Source organism: Penicillium soppii (genome assembly GCF_028829465.1).
Source record: "Penicillium soppii strain IBT 18220 chromosome Unknown utg000005l, whole genome shotgun sequence".
NCBI lineage: Eukaryota > Fungi > Ascomycota > Eurotiomycetes > Eurotiales > Aspergillaceae > Penicillium > Penicillium soppii.
In genome coordinates this window covers 521,438-544,600 of record NW_026643235.1, presented here as the reverse complement: position 1 = coordinate 544,600, position 23,163 = coordinate 521,438, and the positions used below count along the sequence as shown (strand labels likewise).

Below are 23,163 nucleotides of genomic sequence, written 5' to 3'. Positions count from 1 at the left end.
CAGTTGGATTTCGTCAAATGGACACCACTGTCCAGCTCCCATTTTAATCCTATGGTCTCATATGCACCGCGTTCCAGGTCCCAAGCAGATTTGAGGTTTGGTATCGTTTTTCTTTAAATTCGGATTTTCAACTCTTTACATAACGACACCGGAGTTGGAGGCAATACGCTGGAACAGAGTTAGTTTCGTGTGGAGAGACAACAAGGAAATGGAATCAATGCCGAATTTCCTATTTGGGGAGGGGAAGTGCAACGTACGGGCCAGAGCTCAGCAGCCTCCTTTCCGACGGGACCAGTGATGGCGGAACCCTTCATCTCACCCTTGGCGTTGACGATAACACCTGCGTTGTCCTCGAAGTACAGGTAGATACCGTCGGGGCGGCGCCAAGGCTTGCTCTGGCGGACAACGACAGCGGGCATAACCTTCTTGCGGAGCTCGGGCTTTCCCTTCTTGACGGTGGCCATGACCATGTCTCCGACACCGGCAGCGGGGAGACGGTTCAAGCGGGCACCGATACCCTTGACGGAGATGATGTACAGGTTGCGAGCACCGGAGTTATCGCAGCAGTTCATCACGGCGCCACTGTTCAAAGCGATTCGTTAGTATTCTTGCTATTCCAATTTGCATATTCTTTCGTCGTGTTTCGTCTGCGCATGGTAGAAGGTGGGGTTCCTCTATATATTTTTTTTCTTCTCTCTCCCTGCCCGCCAATCTTTGGTGCTTCGTCGATGTCGATTATGATTGTTTTTCGGAGTGGTTGATCGACCGGAAACGACTTTGGAATTTGGCGGGCATGGAGGCGCATTCGAAACAAACTAGACGGGAACGATGAAGAGGTTGTAAACGTACACGGGCAGACCGAGAGTCATCTTCAGCTTGTTGCCGGCGGCACCGCCACGACTGTGTGAAGGTTAGCGAAACTGTGCTTTGTCGTCGATTCGAATCTTCCATTCCGGGCCCTGTTCTATCCTCTCGACACAAGATTGTGGTGTGTATTGCTTGTCGGTTTCAAGAATTTCTTTCGAGACGTCCAGTTCTTGTTCGCTTGTGTCGGTCGGAATCGAATGAGCCACGGAATGAATTGCTGATAAACTCACCCTCTCTTAGACATGATGGCTGAGTATCACGGGAAAGTTGGGTGAAAAGGGTTGGCGACAAGAGGTCGAGAGTTCCGGACGACGAGGTTCCAAACTGGAGGTGTGCTTTCTCGCTTAGTGGGCAAAGTGCGTAAAATCTTGGCATTGGCTTTTTATTGGTGACTTGGATCCATCGACTTTGCCCTAATGCTAACCTATTTGGGATAGACCAAACTCAACGCCTAAGGCATCAATATCATAGATCTTCATCTAATTTGTTTTTAAAGTATGCTAGTAGTTATGTAGACTACGCAATCAAACGTTGGAAACTGATAGTTTTACTTGTATATCTCATTGCATAGTACATACGGCAGTCATCAAAACTAATTGGGGAAAATTATTGAAAGCAAGCGGCAAAACTTAAGATAAAACAATTCCTTCTCAAAGTTAAGCAATCCCCATGAAAGCAGCCCGCCAACCGAAATCCTAAACAATTGATAGATACTTGGGATGAATGTTCTCGACTGGAGCTCATTTTGCGATTCCGCCATAAGTATCGATGCAAGTGTCAAGGATGATGCGAGCACGCTGTTAAACCGATAACACCTTTCTGCCATTGTCCGTTGCGCCAGATCCGATCGTCTTCTTGTATCACAGCCGATTACGCCTCTTTCTTGGGCTCTTCGGTGTGTTCCAGTTTCTCCTCCTTGGCAGTAATCGCGTCAGTCTCTGCAGCAGGTGCAGCAAGTTCCGCGGAGGGTTCTACATCCTTGACGACAGCTTCGTTCAAGGGCGACTTGACTCGCGCAGGGGAGGCAGCGGAATTTTCGGCGTGGGGAGCCTCTGCAGCTGAATTGGTGATCTCGTCTTGATGAGTAGCTTGCTGCAGTGCAGTGGGCTCGGCAGCAACAGCAGCATCCTCCATGGTTGTGTCCTCATCGTGAGGAAGTGACTGGCGTTGCGATGTTGTAGAGTCTGCCTGCTCTTCGCTTCCCACGGCGCCACGATCAGCATCAGTAACGAGGGTTTCATCGATAAGCGAGGCCTTTGGGGCGGGGGTAGTAGCTGCTTCCGGTTCAGTGCGTGGGGCATCGGCCATTTTAGCGTCCGTGGTAGAATCCATTTCCCCATCAGCCGCAGATGAGGCATCTTGCGGCGTGGCCATGCCACTGTCCAGCCCAGAGTCCGGCTCGAGGTTTCGATAGTTGGCTTGGTTGCGGCGACGGATGGCACCTGGCTGGCGACGAACACCATTGGCGGCGTTTTCTTCTTCGTCTTCGCTGTCACTAAGCTCACCGGCCTTTTCTGTGTATTGATCGAAGCGTCGTTGGGTGAATCGCTTGTCTTTGTTTTCATCATCATCAAGGTCATCCATAACGTCATCAGCCTCGTCGTCCATGCCGTCTAAGATGGGATTGCGTGGCACATCTGTCATCTGGACCGAGGGAGCAAATGCCGTGCGCTTGAGATTTTCAATAACCTGGTTGCGAATCTTGTCCAGATACTCTCTGGTATTGGCATTGTCCATGTTGGAAGGGCGGACATCAAGCTCGTAATCAGGAGCGAAGTACTAGAAGCAGTTAGCATCACATCTCACCTTCAAGAGAAAGTGTTATTATACCTCATAGTAGTCGTTATATGGCAGTTCCGATTCGAGGCCCTCTCCCACAAGGATACCGGTCTCGTAAGCCCAAGTTCGGGCAACGTTACGCATAGTATAGCCACCGCCGCCAAGAATCAGGGTAGGCAGATCAAAGCTCTTGATGAAGTTGACGCAGTTGGCATGTCCTCGCATGCTCAGATTGAAGCAGCCAAGACGATCACCAGACAAACTGTCACCACCACACTGGAGGACCACAGCCTCTGGGCGATACCACTCCATCACGCTCTTGATGACGGGCTCGAAGATGCTCTTGTAAGAGACATCATTGATACCATCGCGGAGAGGGAAATTGACCGCGTAGTGCTTGCCCTGCCCAACACCGATGTCGCGAAGTTCACCAGTACCGGGGAAGTACTCGCCGTATTTGTGGAAAGAGACGGTCATAACGCGATCAGTCGTGTAGAAAGCTTCTTCAACGCCATCGCCGTGGTGAACATCGATATCAACGTAAAGGACTCGCTGTTTGAACCGTAAAAGCTCAAGAATACCGAGAACAATATCTGACACAGGTTAGTCTTATCGTTCAAATTATGTAGAACCGGATTCCTACCATTGACATAACAGAAACCACTTGCTTCGCTCTTCTTAGCGTGATGAAGACCACCAGCCCAGTTAACAGCAACATCACATTTGTTGCGGTTCAGTCGTGCGGCGCCTTCCATACTGCCTCCGGCGCTAATTCCGCAGAATTCGAAAAGGCCGTCGAAGACGGGGCAGTCGTCGCCAACATTGTAGCGGCTCTGTTCCTTTGAAAAGTGATCCATATTGTCTGGTGTCACCTTGGATAGGAAATCGATGTATTCGTCGGTGTGGAATTGGGTCATTTCATACTTTGAAGCGGGTTTTGCACGCTGGAGAATTTGCGCGTTAGTCAAGAGCAGGCCATGCGAATGAGTATCGGAAATGTGCTCACGTAGATCTCCATTTTCTTGTAGAGGCCATAGTTCATCACAAGACTGTGTGTCATACGTATGCGATGAGGCTTCATAGGGTGGCCCGAGACATAGGCATAGTTGCCGACATCAGAGTCGTAGAAGTAGGCGACCTTCTTGTTCTTGGAGCCAAGAAGGGTGTTTGAGATGGGCTCTGCAGCCATATCGCAAGGTATCCGAGGGATAATGAACGGGTTAAGGGGCTTGTTTTAAGAGAGGGGGAGGTTTGGGGTGTGAGGGCCGGAGTATGCGGTTATAGGAGAGTTGAAGGCGCGATGCAGAGATACTCCCAGGAGAGTAGCAGGCAGCAAGGCACCCAATCACCGGATCCCGCGAGGTGAAAACTGGGTAGCAGGACTAATTGGAGAAACAAGCCAGTGTCATAGTCGAGACTTAGCGGAATGGGGTGGAGGAGAGAGTTGGAGAGAATCACCGCGTGGAAGGGCGAAACCCTCTCACCGCCTTCGTCAGGCAAAGCTCCCACGGCTTGCTCATCACAGACACGTCTTCGACACTTTCCTATCTTATTGGCTTTTGGCAATTATTGCATCCGTCAGCTTCTCGTTATTTCCATTTCATACCAGCTTTTGGACACTTGACAAATACAAGTTGCCATAGACAATCGAGTGTTCCAGAGCTTCCAACTAGGAAGCTATTATCTTCTTACTCCGTCGTTCCATCGAGTCTTATCCGACATCTCTTAGAAATCATGGATCGCCTTAACCGGATGCTCCAAGCTGCCCAAGGCATGGGCATGGGAGGCGCTGCCCCTGGTGGTGTAAGTTGAACGATTGCATCTCCGGTTTCGCCATGTGTCTACCTATTCAAGCTCCTGGTTGGGACGTATCAATGGCACATCTTATCTTCAACCAGCAATGGCTCCCAGGTATCACTTACTGACAGGCATGTATTTAGGACACCCCAAACCTGATTGATAACTCCGAAACCGTGCACATCTCTTCTTTGGCTCTGCTGAAGATGCTACGACACGGCCGCGCAGGTGTCCCGATGGAGGTTATGGGCCTTATGCTGGGCGAGTTCGTTGATGAATACACAGTTCGGGTAGTGGACGTCTTTGCTATGCCTCAGAGTGGTACCGGTGTCAGTGTCGAAGCTGTGGACCCTGTGTTCCAGACCAGGATGATGGAGATGCTCCGACAGACAGGACGGTAAGCCATCATCGGCTGCTACTGAGGCCTTCGTGCTGCTAACCTGAATTATCTGCATAGGCCAGAAACCGTTGTCGGCTGGTACCACTCCCACCCTGGTTTCGGTTGCTGGCTCTCTTCAGTCGATATCAACACTCAACAATCCTTCGAACAGCTTACGCCGCGCGCGGTTGCAGTTGTCGTTGACCCCATTCAGTCAGTTAAGGGCAAGGTCGTCATTGACGCATTCCGTCTTATCCAGCCTCAAACCGTGGTCATGGGCCAGGAGCCTCGCCAGACCACATCAAACTTGGGCCACCTCAACAAGCCTTCGATCCAGGCCTTGATCCACGGTCTCAACCGCCACTACTACAGCATTGCGATCGATTACCGCAAGACCGGATTGGAAGAAAACATGTTGATGAACCTTCACAAGCACGTATGGACCGAGGCCTTGGAGATGAGTGACTTCCACGAGGAGGGTCAGCACAACGTGGAACAGATGAAGCAACTTGTCCTGCTTGCCGAGGGATACGAGAAGCGTATCAAGGAGGAGACTGAGTTGTCGAAGGATCAGCTTAAGACAAGATATGTTGGAAAGGTTGACCCCAAGAAGCGTATGTTCCCAAGTGCCTCACAAGTGATCGTTTTATCAAGACTGACATTTCGTAGACATCGAGGACCTAAGTCAAAAGTTGATCGAGGATAACATCGTTGCTGTCTCGCGGCAGATGATTGATAAGGAAGCCTCGGTAGCACGGCAATCTTCGCCCAAAGAGGACACGAATGGTGCCGTCATGGAAGTGGATGAAGATCTCTAAAGGGTTATACACTGTACGAATCCTCCAGAAACGCTTTAATTACGATATCTTGATTTCCTTGGATGACTGGTGGGTACCATGTATGAATTATCAAATCGCCTATATGGTCAATACACTGTGTAGACTACCAATAAACGAAATCTACCTGGCTATCTAAAGCGCTTGACGTAAAAAAAACAAACATTTTGTTCGGATGGAAAGAGCAGATAGGTTCGAATGAATTATCAGGCCGGGCTTCGAGGAGCAAGCCGAAATACCTAGGTATGGCAAAAGGATACATATATCTATATACATATATAGGCTCTATATATGTGTTCTAATTCTATCCATGCGCTGTGCGATGTTCATAAACGATTCGCAACAAAGGGTTCAATCAATGTTAACATTAACGAAATCAAGATCCTAGCGTGACTCTCTGAAGCGAGTTGCCCAGGGCCTCGACAATATCGGAGGGATGGGACATCATTCCACCAAAGGCAACGTCTATATCGCCGATTGTGAGTTTTTCGTGCTGGTCATCCTGGCTGTCGCTCCAGCCCCTCTCAGGGCCCCAGAGAACCTTCTTTTGGGCAGCCCGAGTTTCCTTGATCAGGCGACACATTAGAGGTCCATTCTTCTCAACAGAGGGCCATGCATCAAATTCGACTTGCACAAGAGCAGGCAGTCGCTCCAAGATCTGATGTAACAAATTACCGCAGAAGTTGGTATAGAAATCTTTGGAAATGCGGAAGCCTTCGAACACAGGGTGTGAGGGGTCGCACTGCACAAAAACTTTCAACGTGCGGGCAAGGTGCATGTCTTGTAACCCCAAACTCTGATTGATCACCCATGACTTTGGTGGTGCGGTCCAGCTTGATCCCACGATCAATTCAATTGTTGTGATGGAGGCGCGGTGGCGACGAGGCAAACCCCGAACGGTGGGCATTTTTAAGAAATCTTGAACGGGCAGCACTCGAAAGGTCTGGGTTGAATAGAAATAATGCGTTGCTTCATCGTGTATTTGCCTCGAAGTAAGAAACAGAGCAATTCGAACCGAGGACGATGCTAGTGGTTTGCTCTTCTTCGCAGAGGTTCCCACGTTGCCAGTGCGCTGCAACGCACTCTTTCGGGTCGGCGTGAACAAGACAAAATGGTATATGCGCAGGCGGATCTCCGATGGGAGATCGAACAGCCGAAACGGCTTCAGGATGGCAGGTTCGGGCTCTGATTCGTAGTCGGATTCAACATCTGAGAGTTGATCCTCAAACTGGAGCATCTGCTTTTTGAGTCCCATGATGGAAAATGCAGGCAAATTCTATGCGCAGGTACAAGGAGGTCTATGTTTGGAGAGGGAAGTCATATTTATCCCATTATATTCAACGGATGTAGATTTCGAATGCCGGATGTAAAGGAAAGGAATGCTAGAAAAGAATATTTGTGTCCCACGATCGGAGCGCAGCTTCACTTGGAGAATCTGCTGCGCTCTTGGTAAGTGGGATTGAAGAAGATCTTCCTTTGTCTCCCCAGCAATTTCAACCCGGCAGGCACAGAGAAGCTGCTTGAAAGGTCAAATTATGCTGGGTGAACTTTCTATAGGAAGAAAAAGAAAAGAGGAGGAAAACGAGAAGCCAAGACGAGCATTATAAAGGAAATGCGTGAATGTCCTGTGTCCCCCGCCGTACCGAGTCGCGCCGACTTTTAACGGGAAACTGGTCTGTCCATCGCATCTCATAGGACATTGCTTTGTTCTCTGTCTTTCATTGATTATCATAATGCTGAGTCGTGCAGTACTACCTCTGACGAGGCCAAACGTCCTCGCCTCTGCCGTCCGCCGATCGGCCTTGTCGGCGCGGCCCTCACCCTACACTGCGTACAAGCTTTCCCCGGGTATCCAGCAAAGAGCGAAGTCGACTAAATCAAACAAGCCAAAAGAGACACCGAAGACTCCTGCTTCCCCTGAAAAGAATGAGTTTGCTGCAGAGCAACCCGAGTTTGACACAAAAGCTGAGCCTAAGGCCACCGAGTCTTCCGGCACTGTGAGCCTATACTTTCATCCAGATGTCATCAAGGATATCCCTCTGACAATATATTTATTAGCCTGAAACAGAAGAGTTTCCCCAGAAGCCTCTACCTGACCTGACACAAGGTATCCCATCGACTTTGGCCGCCGAACTAGAGGGTCGTATGAAGAAGGGCCCATTGAACCTCACAGAAGATCCCACCCAGTCAGAACAATACAGCGAGGAAGGCCGAGGAGGTGGCGATATCCCCAAGGGCGGATATGAGACATCTCTCGACCGTCGCAAGGCTCGCATGGCCAACTTCATGTACGCCGGTATGCTACTTGCTGGTGTTGCCGGAATGGGCTACTTAGGCCGCAACTGGGAAACGGAGGAGGAAGAGCGATCTCACACCGAGACCCCATCTGGATGGGGTCTTGGTCTCTGGTACAATCGTACGAAGGCCCGTATGAGTGACCTCACCAGCTACTACAAGGACCCTGCGTTCCCCAAGCTGCTTCCGGACGAGGACTCTGAGATGCGTCAGCCTTACACCCTGGTGCTCAGTTTGGAGGATCTCCTTGTTCACAGCGAGTGGAGCCGTGAGCACGGATGGCGTGTTGCTAAGCGGCCTGGTGTCGATTACTTCCTCCGCTACCTCAACCAGTACTACGAGCTTGTCCTCTTCACCAGCGTGCCTAGCATGATGGCCGATCAGGTCCTTCGCAAACTTGATCCTTACCGCATCATCCGCTGGCCCTTGTTCCGCGAGGCTACCCGCTACAAGGATGGAGAGTACATTAAGGTAAGCTGACCGCCAGCCTCGATATCTATATTGCAATGCTGACTGTTTTCAAGGACTTGGAATACCTGAACCGTGATCTGTCTAAGGTTATCCTCATCGACACCAAGGAAGAGCACGCTCGCCACCAACCCGAGAACGCCATTATTCTGGACAAGTGGACTGGTGACCCTAAGGATAAGACGCTGGTCGCCCTCATCCCCTTCCTCGAATACCTCGCTGGCATGGGTGTCGAGGATGTGCGTACCGTGCTGAAGTCATTTGACGGCACTCCCATCCCCGCCGAATTCGCCAAGCGCGAGAAGGCGATGCGCGAGCGCTTCGAGAAGGAACTCGCAGAGGAGCAGAAGAAGAAGCCGTCGCGCGGCATCGGCAACTTTGCCTCTGCTCTTGGCTTGAAGTCCAACACCACTCTGAACGGTGACCAGACACCCTCGGAGGGCTTGGCCCAAGGCAAGATGCTTTGGGACCAGATCCGCGAGCGTGGCCAGAAGAACTACGAGATGGTTGAGTCTGAGATCCGCGCGAACGGTGAGAAGTGGCTCGCTGAGATGGCGGCCGAGGAGGAGAAGGCTCGTCAGGAGCAGATGCAAAGTATGAAAGGCTCTTTCACCGGCATTTTTGGTGCTGGTGGCTCCAAGTAATCGGCGCGAGCCAACTTCATGACGTGAAGCTGCTGGGCTTCCATCACCTTTCGACTCATCTTCGTCGGTATCTAATTCCTTTTCATTTCTCATCCACGGGCAAGAGGTACGTCATTAGATGGTTTGGGGGTTCGTTCTGAGTATTTGTTTATGAACGATTGTAAAATAGCTTTTGGTGTCCGTTTCTTGTTTCTCGATGTACAAAATTTTCGTCAGAAGCTTTTAATATAAGAGAAACTCAAATTGATAGAAGTTCATTCCTGTGGGTGGTTGGGTTCCCTCTGGATCCCAGGGTATATGTGAGGTTTATTGCTTAGGAAACTAAAAGTACATGTCCATCGTCCACCAACTTCAAAATATTATTCATGTAGGTTCACATCTTGGAAGACAGAGACATCCCAAATTCCCGTCATATCGAAGGGAAAACCGTCCATGGTTCCAAAGGTATTGGATATTGACATCATATCGTCGACAATGTCGTTATTGGTTTGGGTCTCGGGTAGCGATATCGCGGCCGGGTTAACAAGCCCGCTGTCTGCCATAGTCGTAGTGAAGGCCTGGTCCATTGTCACTCCGTTTCCGGGAAGTCGGTGCATAATGCGTTCACAGTGATCTAAACACATGTTTGCTACATCCCAATCTTCCTCTTCCTGGACACGGCGCAAGACCGAGCGCAGGGTTTCGACATTTTGGAGACATGATCGTGCAACGTCGCTATCAGTGGTTTCAAATGCACAGCGAACGAGTAATGTGGCCGTTGACGTGAGATGAAAAGCGCTGTCTAGAGAAACAGTTAGAAAATAGATTGTACATTGAAGGGGTTGAACGTACAGGGTAGCCAGAACTCCTTGAAGTTATCTGTTCGCAGAGAGGTTATGAATCCAACAATTTCCTCTGCTGACCTCCGGCATTCTGTTTGGAAATATCGGCGTGCCTCGGCGTTATCCGTTTCTGAGTTGTTGACCTCCTGTATTTTGTCAGAAAACAATCATGCGAAGCTATTGTTGTTTAGCTTACATTAAGTTCTACTCGGCTGACAAGCATTTTGACAGCCAAGAAGGCCAATTGCAAGCTGCTTGCTCCGTAAATTCGTTCCCCTGGGTGTATTTCGGGTCCCCTGAGCCAATCCGGCAGGGAATCCTCCCACATATCTAGATCTGTGCGGATCTGCCTGAGCTTCTTTGATGTCTCTCGCGCTGGTTTATGTTGCAAGCCATAGACCAGAGGCAACAGCTCACCCAAAGTCTCGGTTAATCGACATAGATAGATATGACAATGTGCTGCTCTCACACGCTCCGTGGTGCGGAGGTGTGGTGGGACTAACACGTCCACAGTGGGTAGAGGTACGTCGTATTGATTTTTTGAAATTTGAGGCGGTACGCCATGGCCAAAGCTTCCCCTGTTTGTTATAAGCATCTGCGCAATTAACATTTGAGATCATCAGGATGATCTTACCATCTATCGTGAATCACAACTCCCCACCATAAACGAATCCGTTGATCTTTCTCTGCCTGAGAGAGCTTCCAGTTGCTGGGATCGCGGTTCAAACCAAGACAATTCGCCAATGATAGCATGCGGCCACAACTCACGGCATTTCCAGTCATGGAAAAGATGGGCCGGCCAGTTAAATCAATCAGCGCGGCACTTATTGTGTCCAATCCGGGAGCAGAGAACTCTTCGTGCAACGCGGCGACAGTCATATTGACCGCGTATCGAACATCGGGTTTGGGATGACACGCGAGCTTTTGTGTATGTTTCCAATAAACTAAAGACATGGAATATACTTGGCACACGAGCGCAGCTGGAGGGTCTTGTAGATCCTCAGCAATGTATGATTCCCAAAAGGATTCTCCATCAAAAATAGGAAAGGAGACATTGAATCGATCAATAAATCTACCGCAAAGACAAAGCAATCGTCAGTTTCAAACCACAAGAACATTGAGGACAAAACCCGTGGACGTACAATCTCACTAGGTCATGTTTAAAAGGCCCAAGAATTTGTTCCAGGACTTCCTTCTGATTTTCACCGGGGGGAGTGCCTTTTCGCATACCCTTTCTTCGTCGTGAGATTGTGGTGTAGAGGACTGGCTTGCGCGGATCGCTAGAGTAGATGTTATACGGCTGGCTCTTAGGCTCTTCTGACAGACTCCTCTGTTCAGGCGGCATATGTTTCTCAATGACTTGCGCATCTTCGGCAACCATTGGACCGACAATAAGCACAGATTCATTTTGAGGGTCATCCATGTCCTTGCGCCGCGAATCACTTCCGCGGCGGCCACTCGACGAATTAGTCCCATGAGGGCTAGGGCCATTGAGCGGCTGCCGGGGCGGGTTATTCTGAACTGAATGAACAAGGCCATCGGGACTGCGCTTACGCTTTTGTCCCGGTGCGGCCTCCACCGCTGGGATCGCCGACAGCGGAGGGGGTCCCGACCAGGACTTTTGGTCCGGGGCACTCAATACCGAAGTGTCTGCATTGGCCTCTTCTTGATAGTGGCAGTCGGCACCCTGCACGCGACACAGAAGACAGGATTGGCCCGGAATATCGACGGTGCATCGGGATTTGCGCTTGCGACATAGGTCGCAAGCGCGGACTTTGTGGGATCGATATGGTCGCGCACCGGCATTGAATCCGGGGGATGGAAGCTTGGAGGAGGTATTGACCTGAACTGGAACGGGCACAGGCGACATGATGTACGCCTTTGTAAGACGTTATGCCGACTTGTAATACGGGAAAACGAAAGATGGCGATTTGGAGACAAATGATCCGTCCGGGGAGATTTTCGGAGACGGCCGATTAGCGGTTGGACAGAGTGAGGGGTCCGGGTACACGGCCGAATGCGATAGTCATATAGAGGAGAGAGGCGAGATGCGAGGCTCAGAGCTCTCAATAGTTGAATAAAACTGTGGAGATAAGTCAAGGCTTACATGTTCATCATTTATGCATGATGAATTGGTCTATTGCGCCGACAATCGTCAAAATCTGGAGAAATCTCATCTTTCTTATCGAAGCTAAACTACACCGGGGCATGTGGGGGTGGATGCACGTGATATATGCTGACATAAGTGTTGATCTTTGTGCATGCCTCAGGTGTCAAATTGGACCCCCCTTCATGTACACCGTACAAGGGTCAGGGGCTATTTTTATCCACTTGGCACAATGGCCAGATCGGCATCACTTGATTGTTGTAACGCTGTCCCGCATTGCCTCATGGGGCGAGAAACCGCACAGCCACAGAACAACTTCCGACTTCTCAATAATGCCCGTCGCGCGCCGATTTGAATGTATATGTAGGTGATCATGGAGGATGCCTCCTTGCCCAAGGGTTCCCACGAGTCTCATCAAGACTCTGGTACACCGCCCAGCTTGAACGCGTTCTTTGATCTACCAGTCAACGTGATTGAGCAGTAAGTTCCCAAGGGAGTCGTTGATTTCAATCCAGAACAATGTAACTTTGCGATCTATCATATCTGTAATTCTGACTGATTTGGTAGCATTCTTTATGCCGCTGATTCCAACACATTTGCATCTTTGTCTTTGTTGAATCAAAAATGGAAGCATGCATCCGATTCTGCGGCATTGTATGCCTACCACTTATCCCGCTGTCCATCATTCTCTTGGACTCATGGCGCTAAATCAACACCAACCGAGGCAGAAGGTCTTGATGACCTCAAACGTCAATTTGTCAAGCAGGTCAGACAAAATGCATTCGATGTATTTCTGCGACCCCATCAAACCCTGGTCAGACTGATCTCAAGTTCTATGAGTTCTTCTACGGCTTTCCCACAGGGTGAAGTCTTTCGATTTTCATTTTCAGCGAATGGACATATGGTTTTGTGTATTAGCTCTTCGCGAATTGTCATATTAGATGTGGCAAATGATCCGGTCTCCGTCAAACATGAGCTCAAAACTCGAAGGAGACCGTTGGGAGCGACCATTCGTGATGATGGATCCCTTATTGCTGTCTTGTCGTCTACTCATCGGGTGCACATCTACGAGCTTTCAGGTGATGAAGCTAAGCATATTCAAGTTATCGCGCTAAACGATGCCCCAAGAGACATCACTTTCTCCCCAACGGGGAGTGTGCTAGCCTTAGCGTTTGATGATAGTATTGAGGTATACGCTGTGGGCGAAGAAGCCCTACCTACTGACCGCCGGGCGGTTCGTTGTCTGCGTGTCGATGCACTTTCATTTTCGCCTGAGGGATCTATGCTTCTTGGGTCTTCTACCGAGTCCTTGAGAAATGGTATTGTCAACATCACTGCCCCCTTTTATACTGAGACTGGAACGGACGCTTCGCCTGAAGAACTTCATATGCGAATGTGGACAACCCAGATCCTCTTCCCCGAGACAACACCTGGATTCTCCCACGCCTGTCTTCTCGATGGTCACGAAGAAGCTGACGATACCTGGGTGGTGGGATATGACGATCAATTAGCAGCATTCAGAGTGCTCAAATTGAACAATGCCAGTGAAGGCATCGTATATTTTGCCAGCCCATTCTTAACTGACGAGTCTCGAGAGATGCGACCCAGCATGAGACCCGCAACAGATTATGCAGGGGAACTCATTGCTTTGGGATTCCAAGAATCGGAGTTGTGGATCTATGGGGTCCCTGGGCGTTTGGATCTTGCTCCCATCACGAGTCCAACTTCAGGTTCTCAGGTTCAGATCACTGGTACCCGGATTGGTGGTGGCCATCATTGTGGAGATCGCCCGCCTCGCGACAATCTGGCCCAGCTTCAGAAGATTGTCCAACAACCCAAAATTCTAGTCCGTGGACGACGGATTACAGACATGCATGGAATCACCTCCGCTCATTGGGTACGCACGATAGACCCGACTTTGGATGCAAGGCGGAATCGCCGTCGACTGGTTGCGGTAGCACCCGGTGGTGTGCGCCCTCAGCTATTTGGCGAAGAAGGCATTCCAGTTGATGGAGGCCGAATTCTTCTTCTCGACTTTGAGCGCTCTACAATGAATGGCGAGACAAACGAGCTTGACATCGAAGTTGGAGAAAAAGAGCCCAAGATCCTCATGGAACCAGCCTCTTCTTTGGACACAGAAGTTGAGCTTGAACGAAGACGTACCCGATTACATCGTGGGGATACCGCTACAATTTCAGGCCTTGGTCATCGTTCATCGGCAACCACTCGTGAATCGCGAGCCCTTCCATCCCACTTCCGTCGGAATAGCGTTGCAAGTCCAACGTCGCCAACCGGGACATCTTCAGGTGATCTATTAGATTTGCCTTATGACAATACCCAACCTCGCTCCAGTGACGTACTCCATCGAGCCGCCACTGCAGCTGCTTCAACGCGTGGACGATATGATCCCCGGTATCGAAATGTTCCCAACCGTCGACAGACACCGCATGAGAGCGATTCCGACAACTGGGTGCCACCACCTCCTCCTTACAAGCGTGAAACAGAAGAGACCTTGCCAGATGATCTACAGAGAACGCTTCTTCCAAGGGCCCCGGTCAATAGCCACTCTTTCAACGACTCTGTCCATCGATTTGAACAAGCGCAGACCACTCGTCTCGCACGGTCAACTCAATCAATCTTTCCACGCCCACAATCAGCCATCGTACAGAGATTGGGTACCATAACTGGTGCCAGGCGCAGAGGAAGCTCCATTGGCCAAGATTGGTTCAGTCAAGATTGGTTCAGCCAAGAGCAATCTGGGGTAACTCCGGCGGTATCTGCGGGCCCCCAAGACTTGCTCATCAACAATTCAAATCACGAGTCTGCTGCGCATCTAGACACAGAAGCATCTCCGGTACATCATCAACCAACAAACCGAGCCCCGCCGACCTTTGCAGTCCATCCCGCTGAGCAAAATTATGGAAACACGCTGCCTCTTCCATACCTGGGGGCCACGGCATTGGGCGATGCATTAGGCGATGCCTACTTCCCATACTCTGTATCATCACCGAATCTCCTCCACATCCCTCAACCTTATGGAGATGCAGATACTACAGCAGACGATGACCGCGACATACCGCAAAGGCAGCGATCCTTCCGCCGGCGTGTCTCAACCGAGCCTACCAGCTTACCGCCACCTGAGAATGAGGAATGGCGAAGGCGTATTCAGGATTGGAACGATCACACAATTAAAGCGCGGGGCCGTAAGCGAAGGGGAAAGTGCAATGTCATGTAGAATTCTTTTTGCCATTTCCGCCGATCTCTCGTGGTCTTCAATACCCTTCGATATTTCCTTTTGGACAAATTTGTCTGTCACATATCGAATGCAAGACTATTGTCCAAAGGTGTTGTTCTTTTTGAAATATCTCCGAAGACACCCGTATCAGCATGAAGACCCCGGATCGACATGAGGCTGATTTCCATACGTACAAAGAAAATTTCTATAAAACCACTGTGCAAAATTCCAAGCAACTCGATCACTCGAGCGTCCCAAGTATATGCTTTCCATATATGTTGTCTGGGACTTCTGAAAAACGGAAATAGTTAGATGCAATAAGGTGTCTGTCGCTGCCACCGAACTTTATATCCACCACCATCACCACCAAACGTCTTGACGGTTACTATAGACTATGTGTACATATGTAGATATCTGACCGGAAATTCAGGTGGTTCATGAAGACTTTCTGACGGAATCACGAACTATTGTGGTCCATTTATTGAGGATTGAGCTCAGACAATAGTCGATCCATCAGCAAGGCTCAAGGCCGTTCCGCTCTGCTTCCCTATGTGACAGCCGGCTATCCCACCATTGATGAAATCCCCGAGATCAATAGGTATGTGCTATTGTATCACTTCCAATAGGAATTTAAAATGAGGTAAGACTGATACGGAGACAACTTTCAACGCATATTTTCATACCTTTGGTCTCCTCATTTTACCCATATTACATTCAAAGCTCAGGTCGAATAGAAAGAGTCCTGATAAGAGTAAAGCCCTCTATATACATGTAGCGAGGGAAGGCGTGACCAACATGGATAGCAAGCAAATGCACAAACAAGCAAACACTGCTGTATCGTCATATTCCCTTCAGTCATTTCTCACAGCGTCTGTATTTGCGCCATCACCTGGATAATGCCGAACAAGAATACAATGAAAAACTGAGAGACAATCGATTTGGTAAGTCATCACAAGGTAGGTATGCTCTCTTGTCTTATCAATCTCGATATGACAAATTTTCTTGAGAACAGTTACAATTCCTTGATCAAAGTCCTTCCAATAGAAACCTTACCTACCGAGATACGCGAGTGTTGACAAGACTGGTGGCGTATTTCAGAGATCACCTTACGAGATGCTGGTTTGCGAACAAGCATAACTTGAATATGGATAGGCAAGAGTAAGTTACAATTCGCTTCCTTGACTTGCTTTTCACTAAATTTTATAGCACTTCAGTTCCGAGGAGGCGGTTTACTCTTCGCCACGCAAGGAGCCCAACTGTTCCTCCGCTTATCCAACGACAACCGTCCATCTTTCATTATCAAGGATGATGCGAGTCTTGGAATTATTTGATGAGTGGCATGAGCCTCTTGTTAGTCGGTGGGAATGGAGATATTCGCGCTGTTGTTGTCATAAAGCGGAACATAAACCGTCGAACAAGACCCATTGATGGTTACTTCGAACTTTATAACCGGAACAGAAAATTTCTTCCGCACCCTGGAAGGAGATTGAAGAGAAGTATAGAGTTATGACATCTGAGTTTGGGTGTGGGTTCGAGGAGGAACAAGAAAAAAGAGAAGAACCAATGGAGGTGGAACAAGAAGGGATCATATTCGGATTCGACTGACAGTGATATGATCTATCACAAATAGAAGCGAGAGATACCTAGGTAGCTAAAGAAAATTCGAGATATCTATAAGGCTGGATTAGGGCACCAACACATCAGCAAATGTTGCAATAAGGCATTTAACCCTGGCGTCTATACGCGTTCATAAGGCAGAATAGGAACAGAGTCATAGAATTGAAATGTGAATAGGATAGATTGGGCTGTCATCGTCAAAAACCATCATATTACTACCAAATATATTAAACTGTTAATTATCGAAAATCAAGCAAAAATCAAAACTCCTCATCTAAAACAAATAATCAATCTCACTTTCCATCTCCAATCACAATCTAACCACGGAACCGTTCACGATTGAATCGAGGAAGGAAAACAGGCGCGGGATCGGTGGCAGTCTTAGTTGCAACACGAGTGATATTCAATGCCCCGGTTGTGGGATTCAGACTAGTAGTCGAGTTGGTAAACACCGCCGTCGTGGTCGTGTTATTGAACATGTTCTTTCGAATGATATCAGGATGGACATATGCTCGCTTGGTGACAGGACCGTGCGACTGCGTAGGCTGCTTAGGCGGCGCAGAAGTAGGCAATGTTACGAGGGTGGGCGGTGGAGTGGCCGTGCCTGTCTTGGACTTCGTGCTTGGGATGAAGGGCGTCGAAGTCTTCGTCTGCGTCAGCGTATGTGTGTTTGTGCTTGTTTTGGTGATCTTCACCCTGCTGGATGAGAGCGTGATGCTCCCGCTGGGGCGTGCTGGGCCAGTGCTGCTTCCACCTCCGCCTGCGCCGCCACCTCCTGGACTACCACCTCCTGGGCCTCCGCCTCCGCCTCCACTAGAGGGACAAGGACATCCAGTGTTTGAGCCTGAGCCAGTTGTCACGGTGACTGTGCTCACCTGAGCAGGAGGACAGGTAGCGGTAACAGAAACTGTAACGGTCTCCTTGGGAGTGATACAGCCCGGTGTTTCTCCTCCGCCACCTCCACCTCCTCCAGTAGGAGAGAGTTGACTGCTGCTTGGCTGTTGACCACCACCGCCACCACCTCCACCAGTAGGACCAGGATGGCCACTGCTCGGTTGCTCACCACCCCCTCCACCTGAAGGGGAAGGCTGGCTGCTGCTGGGCTGTACACCTCCTACACCGGTGGACGGTTGAGCGCTGGTGGAAGGTACGGTTCCTCCTCCCCCTCCTCCGAGTGAGGATGGCTGGGATGTTCCACTTGCGTTATTTCCCGTGGAAGGTATAGCACTACCCGAGGGGCTGGCACTGCTTGTATGAGTTGCAATTTCTGATGGACTGATACTGCCTGATGGACTGATACTGCCTGATGGACTGATACTGCCTGATGGACTGATACTGCCTGATGGACTGATACTGCCTGATGGACTGATACTGCCTGATGGACTGATACTGCCTGATGGACTGATACTGCCTGATGGACTAGCATTGCCTGAATGACTCGGACTTTCCGATGGACTGATACTACCTGAAGGTCTCGCACTACCTGAGGGGCTGGCACTGCCTGATGGACTAGCACTGCCTGATGGACTAGCACTGCCTGATGGACTAGCACTGCCTGATGGACTAGCACTGCCTGATGGACTAGCACTGCCTGATGGACTAGCACTGCCTGATGGACTAGCACTGCCTGATGGACTAGCACTGCCTGATGGACTAGCACTGCCTGAAGGTCTCGTACTGCCTGAGGGGCTGGCACTGCCTGTACGAGTGGCACTTTCTGATGGACTCGTACTGCCTGAGGGGCTCACACTACCCGAGGGGCTTGCACTGCCTGAGGGGCTGGCACTACCCGAGGGGCTTGCACTGCCTGAGGGGCTGGCACTGCCTGTACGAGTGGCACTTTCTGATGGACTCGTACTGCCTGAGGGGCTCACACTACCCGAGGGGCTTGCACTGCTCGCAGGACTCGCAATTTCCGAGGAACTAGCACTGCCTGTACGAGTGGCACTTTCTGATGGACTTGTATTGCCCGAGGGGCTTACACTACCCGGGGGGCTAGCAGTACCCGAGGGACTAGCTCTGCCTGTGGAGGGACCAACACTTCCACTTGGGGAAGATGTGATTGTAACACTATTCGAGGAACCGGTTGGACTTTCACTGCTGGTGCTTCCAGTTGATATTTGGCTCTCGCTAGGAGAAGTGCTCTCACTAGGAGCAGGACTCACACTAGGAGAAACACTCACACCAGGGGAAGGACTCTCAGTTGGTGCAGGCTGTGGGGAATGGGTAGAAGACGCCAACTCCTCGGTCAAGACCGAAAGGAGCGAACTTTCCAAAGCAGGATGATTGTGGCGCTCTTGAATATTAAAACCACGTTCTTCTAGCTGACGTTCATCGAGACCTGGCTCTGGAACTACATCCGGGGCAGCCACAACATGCTGCAAGAGAGCCCAGGAGCATACCAGTAGGACCAGAGATCTTTCGGGAAACATGATGCGAGCGAAGAGGGTATATGCAGGGCAATTGGGCAAGCAGTGCCTGAAGGAACGCTGCCAATTGACAGTGCAACTTTTCCGGTGTTTCTGGGCGTCCTGCTCGCGAAAGAGTCGATGGAGATGTCACTCTGGTATAAATTTCCTGAAAAGCAAGATTGGACAATAGCAAGATGGAAAACGAGAAGTTGGGAATGGATGCAGAATCGAGACGAAAAAGCAAAGTCCCGGATTAAGCAAAGGGCAGCGGATGAAAAGGAGGATATGGTCAGGATATCGTATACATGTATGTAGCGAGATCCGAGAAGCTCCATGGTGATGAATGAATGAACGCTCGATGTCATCAGAGCTGGGTCTAGAAATGGGCCATCGCACTGTTTGTTTGGGGATTTTAGATTTGGAGCTTCTGGTGGTTCCGTGGTGAGAAGTAAGTCTTCAACCTATTGGAAACATTCCCAGTTTGAAATCCATGGCTCGATGAGGTACTGGACGCCATTATGACTGGACTTTTACATAGCAAGGGGAATGCGGATATCTTATGCGACATGTTCGATCTGTCTTGTTCAGCCCTATGTCAGCCCTGGAGAAGTTATCAGAAAATTGATGAATTGCTTCCCTGCGGCAAATGGAGTCTGCAGTTTTGAGTATATTCTTTCTATCCCATTTGATTCATGTTGCTTATTTTCCCTTTTCTCGCCTCATTTAAGCTTAATTTTGGGTTAGTTAGGTAGAAAGCCTACCTAGGTACACAGTCTTCGGAAACGTCATCCGCTCGAGCTCAACCTACTGATATCATCGCATGGTTGAATTTATGGGCCCAGGCAGTTGAAAGTGTAAAAATGAATATAGACATTGTCTATGTACAATATAAAAATTAGCGCTCTGTATGAACGCTAAATATTGACTTGAAGATGCAAGTTGGTCGTATTATCGTTTAAGCCTATTGGGGCAGGAATTAACAAAATATAAAGCCCGAAATTTAACTTTCAAGTCTAATCTCTTCTTTGAATCATGAAACCGTGACAAGGCTGTTTAGGTTGGATTGAACACAAATTTGAAGGCCGTGTGGTGGTGAGAAATTAGTAGATCGCGAGAGGGTTGCGCCAACCAACATGGATGACCTTCACGGCGGTACAGCATGCCAGACCGGCGGCATAACAACAAATGGTGAATGTGATAAGGCCCCAGTAGGATCCATTGCAGCGCGCCAAGATCTCGCCTGCGATAGGAATTCCGGTGAGAGTACTAGTAGCCATGTATGTCAGTTGAGTGTGTCAATGTAGATGAAGAGAATAACCACTCACCCAAAGCTCACGATGGTATAGGCAGTAGCGTAGTACCGGCCATAGTTTTCGGTTTTGCAAAGCTGCCCAACACATACAGGCGTCAAGCTAATATTGCTGCCGCTCGAGAAACCAAAGAAGGCGGAGTAAACAATAAGAAGTGGCAAGCTGTTTCCGGCAGGGAGCCAGAAACAAGCATTGCAAAGCAGGCAAAGAGCGACCGTTGCAATTAAAGTATTGAAGCGACCCAAGAAATCGGCAAAGAATCCAGGGAGCCATCGACCGAAGAATGAACCGGCATTCAGGATGGCGATGATCTGATAGGACATCTGGGTTGAGAAGCCGTGGTCGAGGGCATAGACTGAGATGTAACTGATCGGCACGAAAAGACCCCATTCAATGAAGAAGACGCTGGCGGTCGTGAGTGCGAATCTTACATCTCGAAAAATTCGGAAATCAGGCAACACATTCTCCTTGGAGAATGGCTTCTGGGGTAGTCGGGATCGAATCAGGAGGTTTGCAAGCCCCAGCACTATCAAGCAAATCAATGCAACGACACGAGTGGCCCATGCCCAGCCAATTTTGGGGAACAGGCTTTCCAATATAAGAGGGAAGGCAATGCCTCCAACAGAACCACCAGTGGCAGCAATGCCGGTTGCGACTCCGCGCTTCTCGTAGAAATAGTGACCGATCGCTGAGATCGCCGGGGTGAAAATAAGAGATGCTCCCACTCCACCCAAGACTCCGATGACCAGCATGAAGTGCCAATATTGGGTACAGAAGCCGAGAAGAACGATCATTGCCATTTCAAATATGGAGCCGGCAAAGACAAGGAGACGGGGTCCTCGTGCATCGAAAATAGGACCGATTTGCACTCCACAAAAGAAAGTCAAGAATGCAAACATTCCGAAGATCCAACCAATGCTTCCTGAGCTGTACTCTTTCAGCTGATGAGTTTGGATATAGGCTTGGAAGGTCGCGATGGTGTTTACCAGGCCCAGTGAGCCGACCAAGCCGAGAAAGCTGCCCAGTACTACAAGCCAGGCTTCGAGACCACCCTCGGGGTAGGTGTTGCCTTCTGGATCTGTCGTCACCCGGCTGACAGGGTCTCTTCTGGCCGATCTCTGCGACGGAGCCACTGTTGATGCTGTTCGGTGGAATGCATCCTCTGGTTCTTGCTCTGGGAGATGGTCTTTGGAGCCTGTTTGTGCAAGTTCTTTCGATGTTCCCATCTCAGTGTCGAGTTTTTCATTGTCTACTTCGACATTGGACTTCTCATGGGGTGCGGCACCCTCGACGTTCAAAGTATTAGGCTGATTGATATCCCTGGCAGACCCAACAGTGGTGGACATTCTGTGCGGAGATAGCCGCGGTATTCTCCACTGGTTTGAAGGTGAAGTTGAGGATCCGGGGAATCTGAGAAGTTCAAAGTATAATAATATTAGAGAGGGGTTTCAGATTAGCAATCCAAATGGAGTCATATGCAAAAGTGGCCCTGAGAATTTTGCGCGGAATAATTCCCATTGGCGTTTGACTAGTTCCTAGGTCTGTCTAGCCCTTTTGAAGGGCGTGAAAATTTGGTTGCGTGTGGTCATTGGTGAGTGTGGATGGAAGTGGAGCTTCAACATCGGGTGGTCCAGCCATGTTTGTATACCCGAGCTTGACAGACCTTTGCCAATACTATCGGCTATGTGTGAAGGTATATTTACGGGCTACTCGTGGGACAGTTATTCATGGAGAGTGTCTTGTTACTTGTCATTTGTCTATCCCTTAAATTGGAGGGTCAAGGTTGATTTATATTATTACGACAAATTCGCTTCTTTTGATGTCCCCCCAACATATATTGGTCATATATACAAATGACATATGTCTAGACCACTGCAGCTTTGGATCATTACTCAATACACCGAGATAAAAAAGCTAAATATCATGGGTGCTTGCTACAGAGAGATTTAGTTGAGGTAAAATATCAATCACGCTTCACTAATCAAGGCGAAATGTGTCACGCTTTTTGCTGTCCAGTTGCTCTCTGACTATGCTGCACGGATTTGTCAGTGCTCTTTGTCATGGGATGTAAATGTGGTCCAATGGAGTAATTAGTTCAAGGGTCGGAGGGGCTCCGATCTCATTAGCCGAATAACGCCAAGCGTATACATCAAAGACAACAACATTGACCATCCAGACTAAACATGATTCAAATAGTTCCAGGTGTACGGGGCCTATGTTTGATTTATCTGTCTTCTATCTATCTCGGCGTTGTGTTAACGTTGGCTTTCTAGGTTTCAGACTTGATCTATGACCAATTGGGATCTGTAGTCAAGTATAGGATCTTGATCCTTGTAATCTACGTACATACATATGTAGCTACCCCACTCTCGTATACGCTTGTGTTATTTTGACCTATTTCGGCGTCTTATTCTGCATCAGTGCTGTACACTAGTGTTCAGATGTAAGTGACTATAAAGGTTGAATTGTCCCAGTGGACTAAGATATATATCGTTGCTACCAAGCACCTCGTTTTGCCCGCTACAGTAGAACCAAATAAAAACCATGTAGACGGACTGAAAACATACATGGGAGCCATAGAAATGCAATCTAAGCCG

General features: G+C 49.3%; 9 protein-coding genes across 9 annotated transcripts; 3 read left to right on the top strand and 6 right to left on the bottom strand.

Annotated features, from left to right (window-relative positions):
• Positions 1-135: 135 nt before the first annotated feature.
• On the bottom strand, positions 136-1,111 carry N7529_005623 (60S ribosomal protein uL14; the record flags this gene model as incomplete). Its single annotated transcript, XM_057241150.1, has 4 exons — positions 136-168; positions 258-582; positions 850-900; positions 1,098-1,111. The coding sequence occupies 4 exons, from the start codon at positions 1,109-1,111 to the stop codon at positions 136-138; spliced, it is 423 nt and encodes a 140-aa protein (XP_057096509.1).
• A 626-nt stretch (positions 1,112-1,737) lies between these two features.
• On the bottom strand, positions 1,738-3,835 carry rpdA (histone deacetylase RPD3; the record flags this gene model as incomplete). The annotated part of the gene is made up of 4 exons (XM_057241149.1): positions 1,738-2,646; positions 2,698-3,239; positions 3,290-3,590; positions 3,653-3,835. The coding sequence occupies 4 exons, from the start codon at positions 3,833-3,835 to the stop codon at positions 1,738-1,740; spliced, it is 1,935 nt and encodes a 644-aa protein (XP_057096508.1).
• A 545-nt stretch (positions 3,836-4,380) lies between these two features.
• N7529_005621 (proteasome regulatory particle lid subunit RPN11) lies at positions 4,381-5,640 on the top strand (the record flags this gene model as incomplete). The annotated part of the gene is made up of 4 exons (XM_057241148.1): positions 4,381-4,449; positions 4,587-4,840; positions 4,901-5,436; positions 5,492-5,640. 4 exons carry the CDS (start codon positions 4,381-4,383, stop codon positions 5,638-5,640), a joined length of 1,008 nt encoding a protein of 335 aa, XP_057096507.1.
• Positions 5,641-6,034: 394 nt separating this feature from the next.
• On the bottom strand, positions 6,035-6,913 carry N7529_005620 (uncharacterized protein; the record flags this gene model as incomplete). The annotated part of the gene is made up of 1 exon (XM_057241147.1): positions 6,035-6,913. One exon carries the CDS (start codon positions 6,911-6,913, stop codon positions 6,035-6,037), a length of 879 nt encoding a protein of 292 aa, XP_057096506.1.
• Positions 6,914-7,391: 478 nt separating this feature from the next.
• Positions 7,392-9,065, top strand: N7529_005619 (protein translocase subunit TIM50; the record flags this gene model as incomplete). Its single annotated transcript, XM_057241146.1, has 3 exons — positions 7,392-7,655; positions 7,717-8,424; positions 8,478-9,065. The coding sequence occupies 3 exons, from the start codon at positions 7,392-7,394 to the stop codon at positions 9,063-9,065; spliced, it is 1,560 nt and encodes a 519-aa protein (XP_057096505.1).
• Positions 9,066-9,424: 359 nt separating this feature from the next.
• N7529_005618 (putative C6 transcription factor) lies at positions 9,425-11,756 on the bottom strand (the record flags this gene model as incomplete). The annotated part of the gene is made up of 5 exons (XM_057241145.1): positions 9,425-9,846; positions 9,897-10,032; positions 10,083-10,464; positions 10,521-10,958; positions 11,029-11,756. 5 exons carry the CDS (start codon positions 11,754-11,756, stop codon positions 9,425-9,427), a joined length of 2,106 nt encoding a protein of 701 aa, XP_057096504.1.
• A 610-nt stretch (positions 11,757-12,366) lies between these two features.
• On the top strand, positions 12,367-15,228 carry N7529_005617 (F-box domain protein; the record flags this gene model as incomplete). The annotated part of the gene is made up of 2 exons (XM_057241144.1): positions 12,367-12,473; positions 12,561-15,228. The coding sequence occupies 2 exons, from the start codon at positions 12,367-12,369 to the stop codon at positions 15,226-15,228; spliced, it is 2,775 nt and encodes a 924-aa protein (XP_057096503.1).
• Positions 15,229-17,162: 1,934 nt separating this feature from the next.
• On the bottom strand, positions 17,163-19,277 carry N7529_005616 (putative extracellular threonine rich protein; the record flags this gene model as incomplete). The annotated part of the gene is made up of 1 exon (XM_057241143.1): positions 17,163-19,277. The coding sequence occupies one exon, from the start codon at positions 19,275-19,277 to the stop codon at positions 17,163-17,165; it is 2,115 nt and encodes a 704-aa protein (XP_057096502.1).
• A 1,079-nt stretch (positions 19,278-20,356) lies between these two features.
• Positions 20,357-21,912, bottom strand: N7529_005615 (MCT family MFS transporter; the record flags this gene model as incomplete). Its single annotated transcript, XM_057241142.1, has 2 exons — positions 20,357-20,522; positions 20,582-21,912. 2 exons carry the CDS (start codon positions 21,910-21,912, stop codon positions 20,357-20,359), a joined length of 1,497 nt encoding a protein of 498 aa, XP_057096501.1.
• Between the last annotated feature and the right edge of the window lie 1,251 nt (positions 21,913-23,163).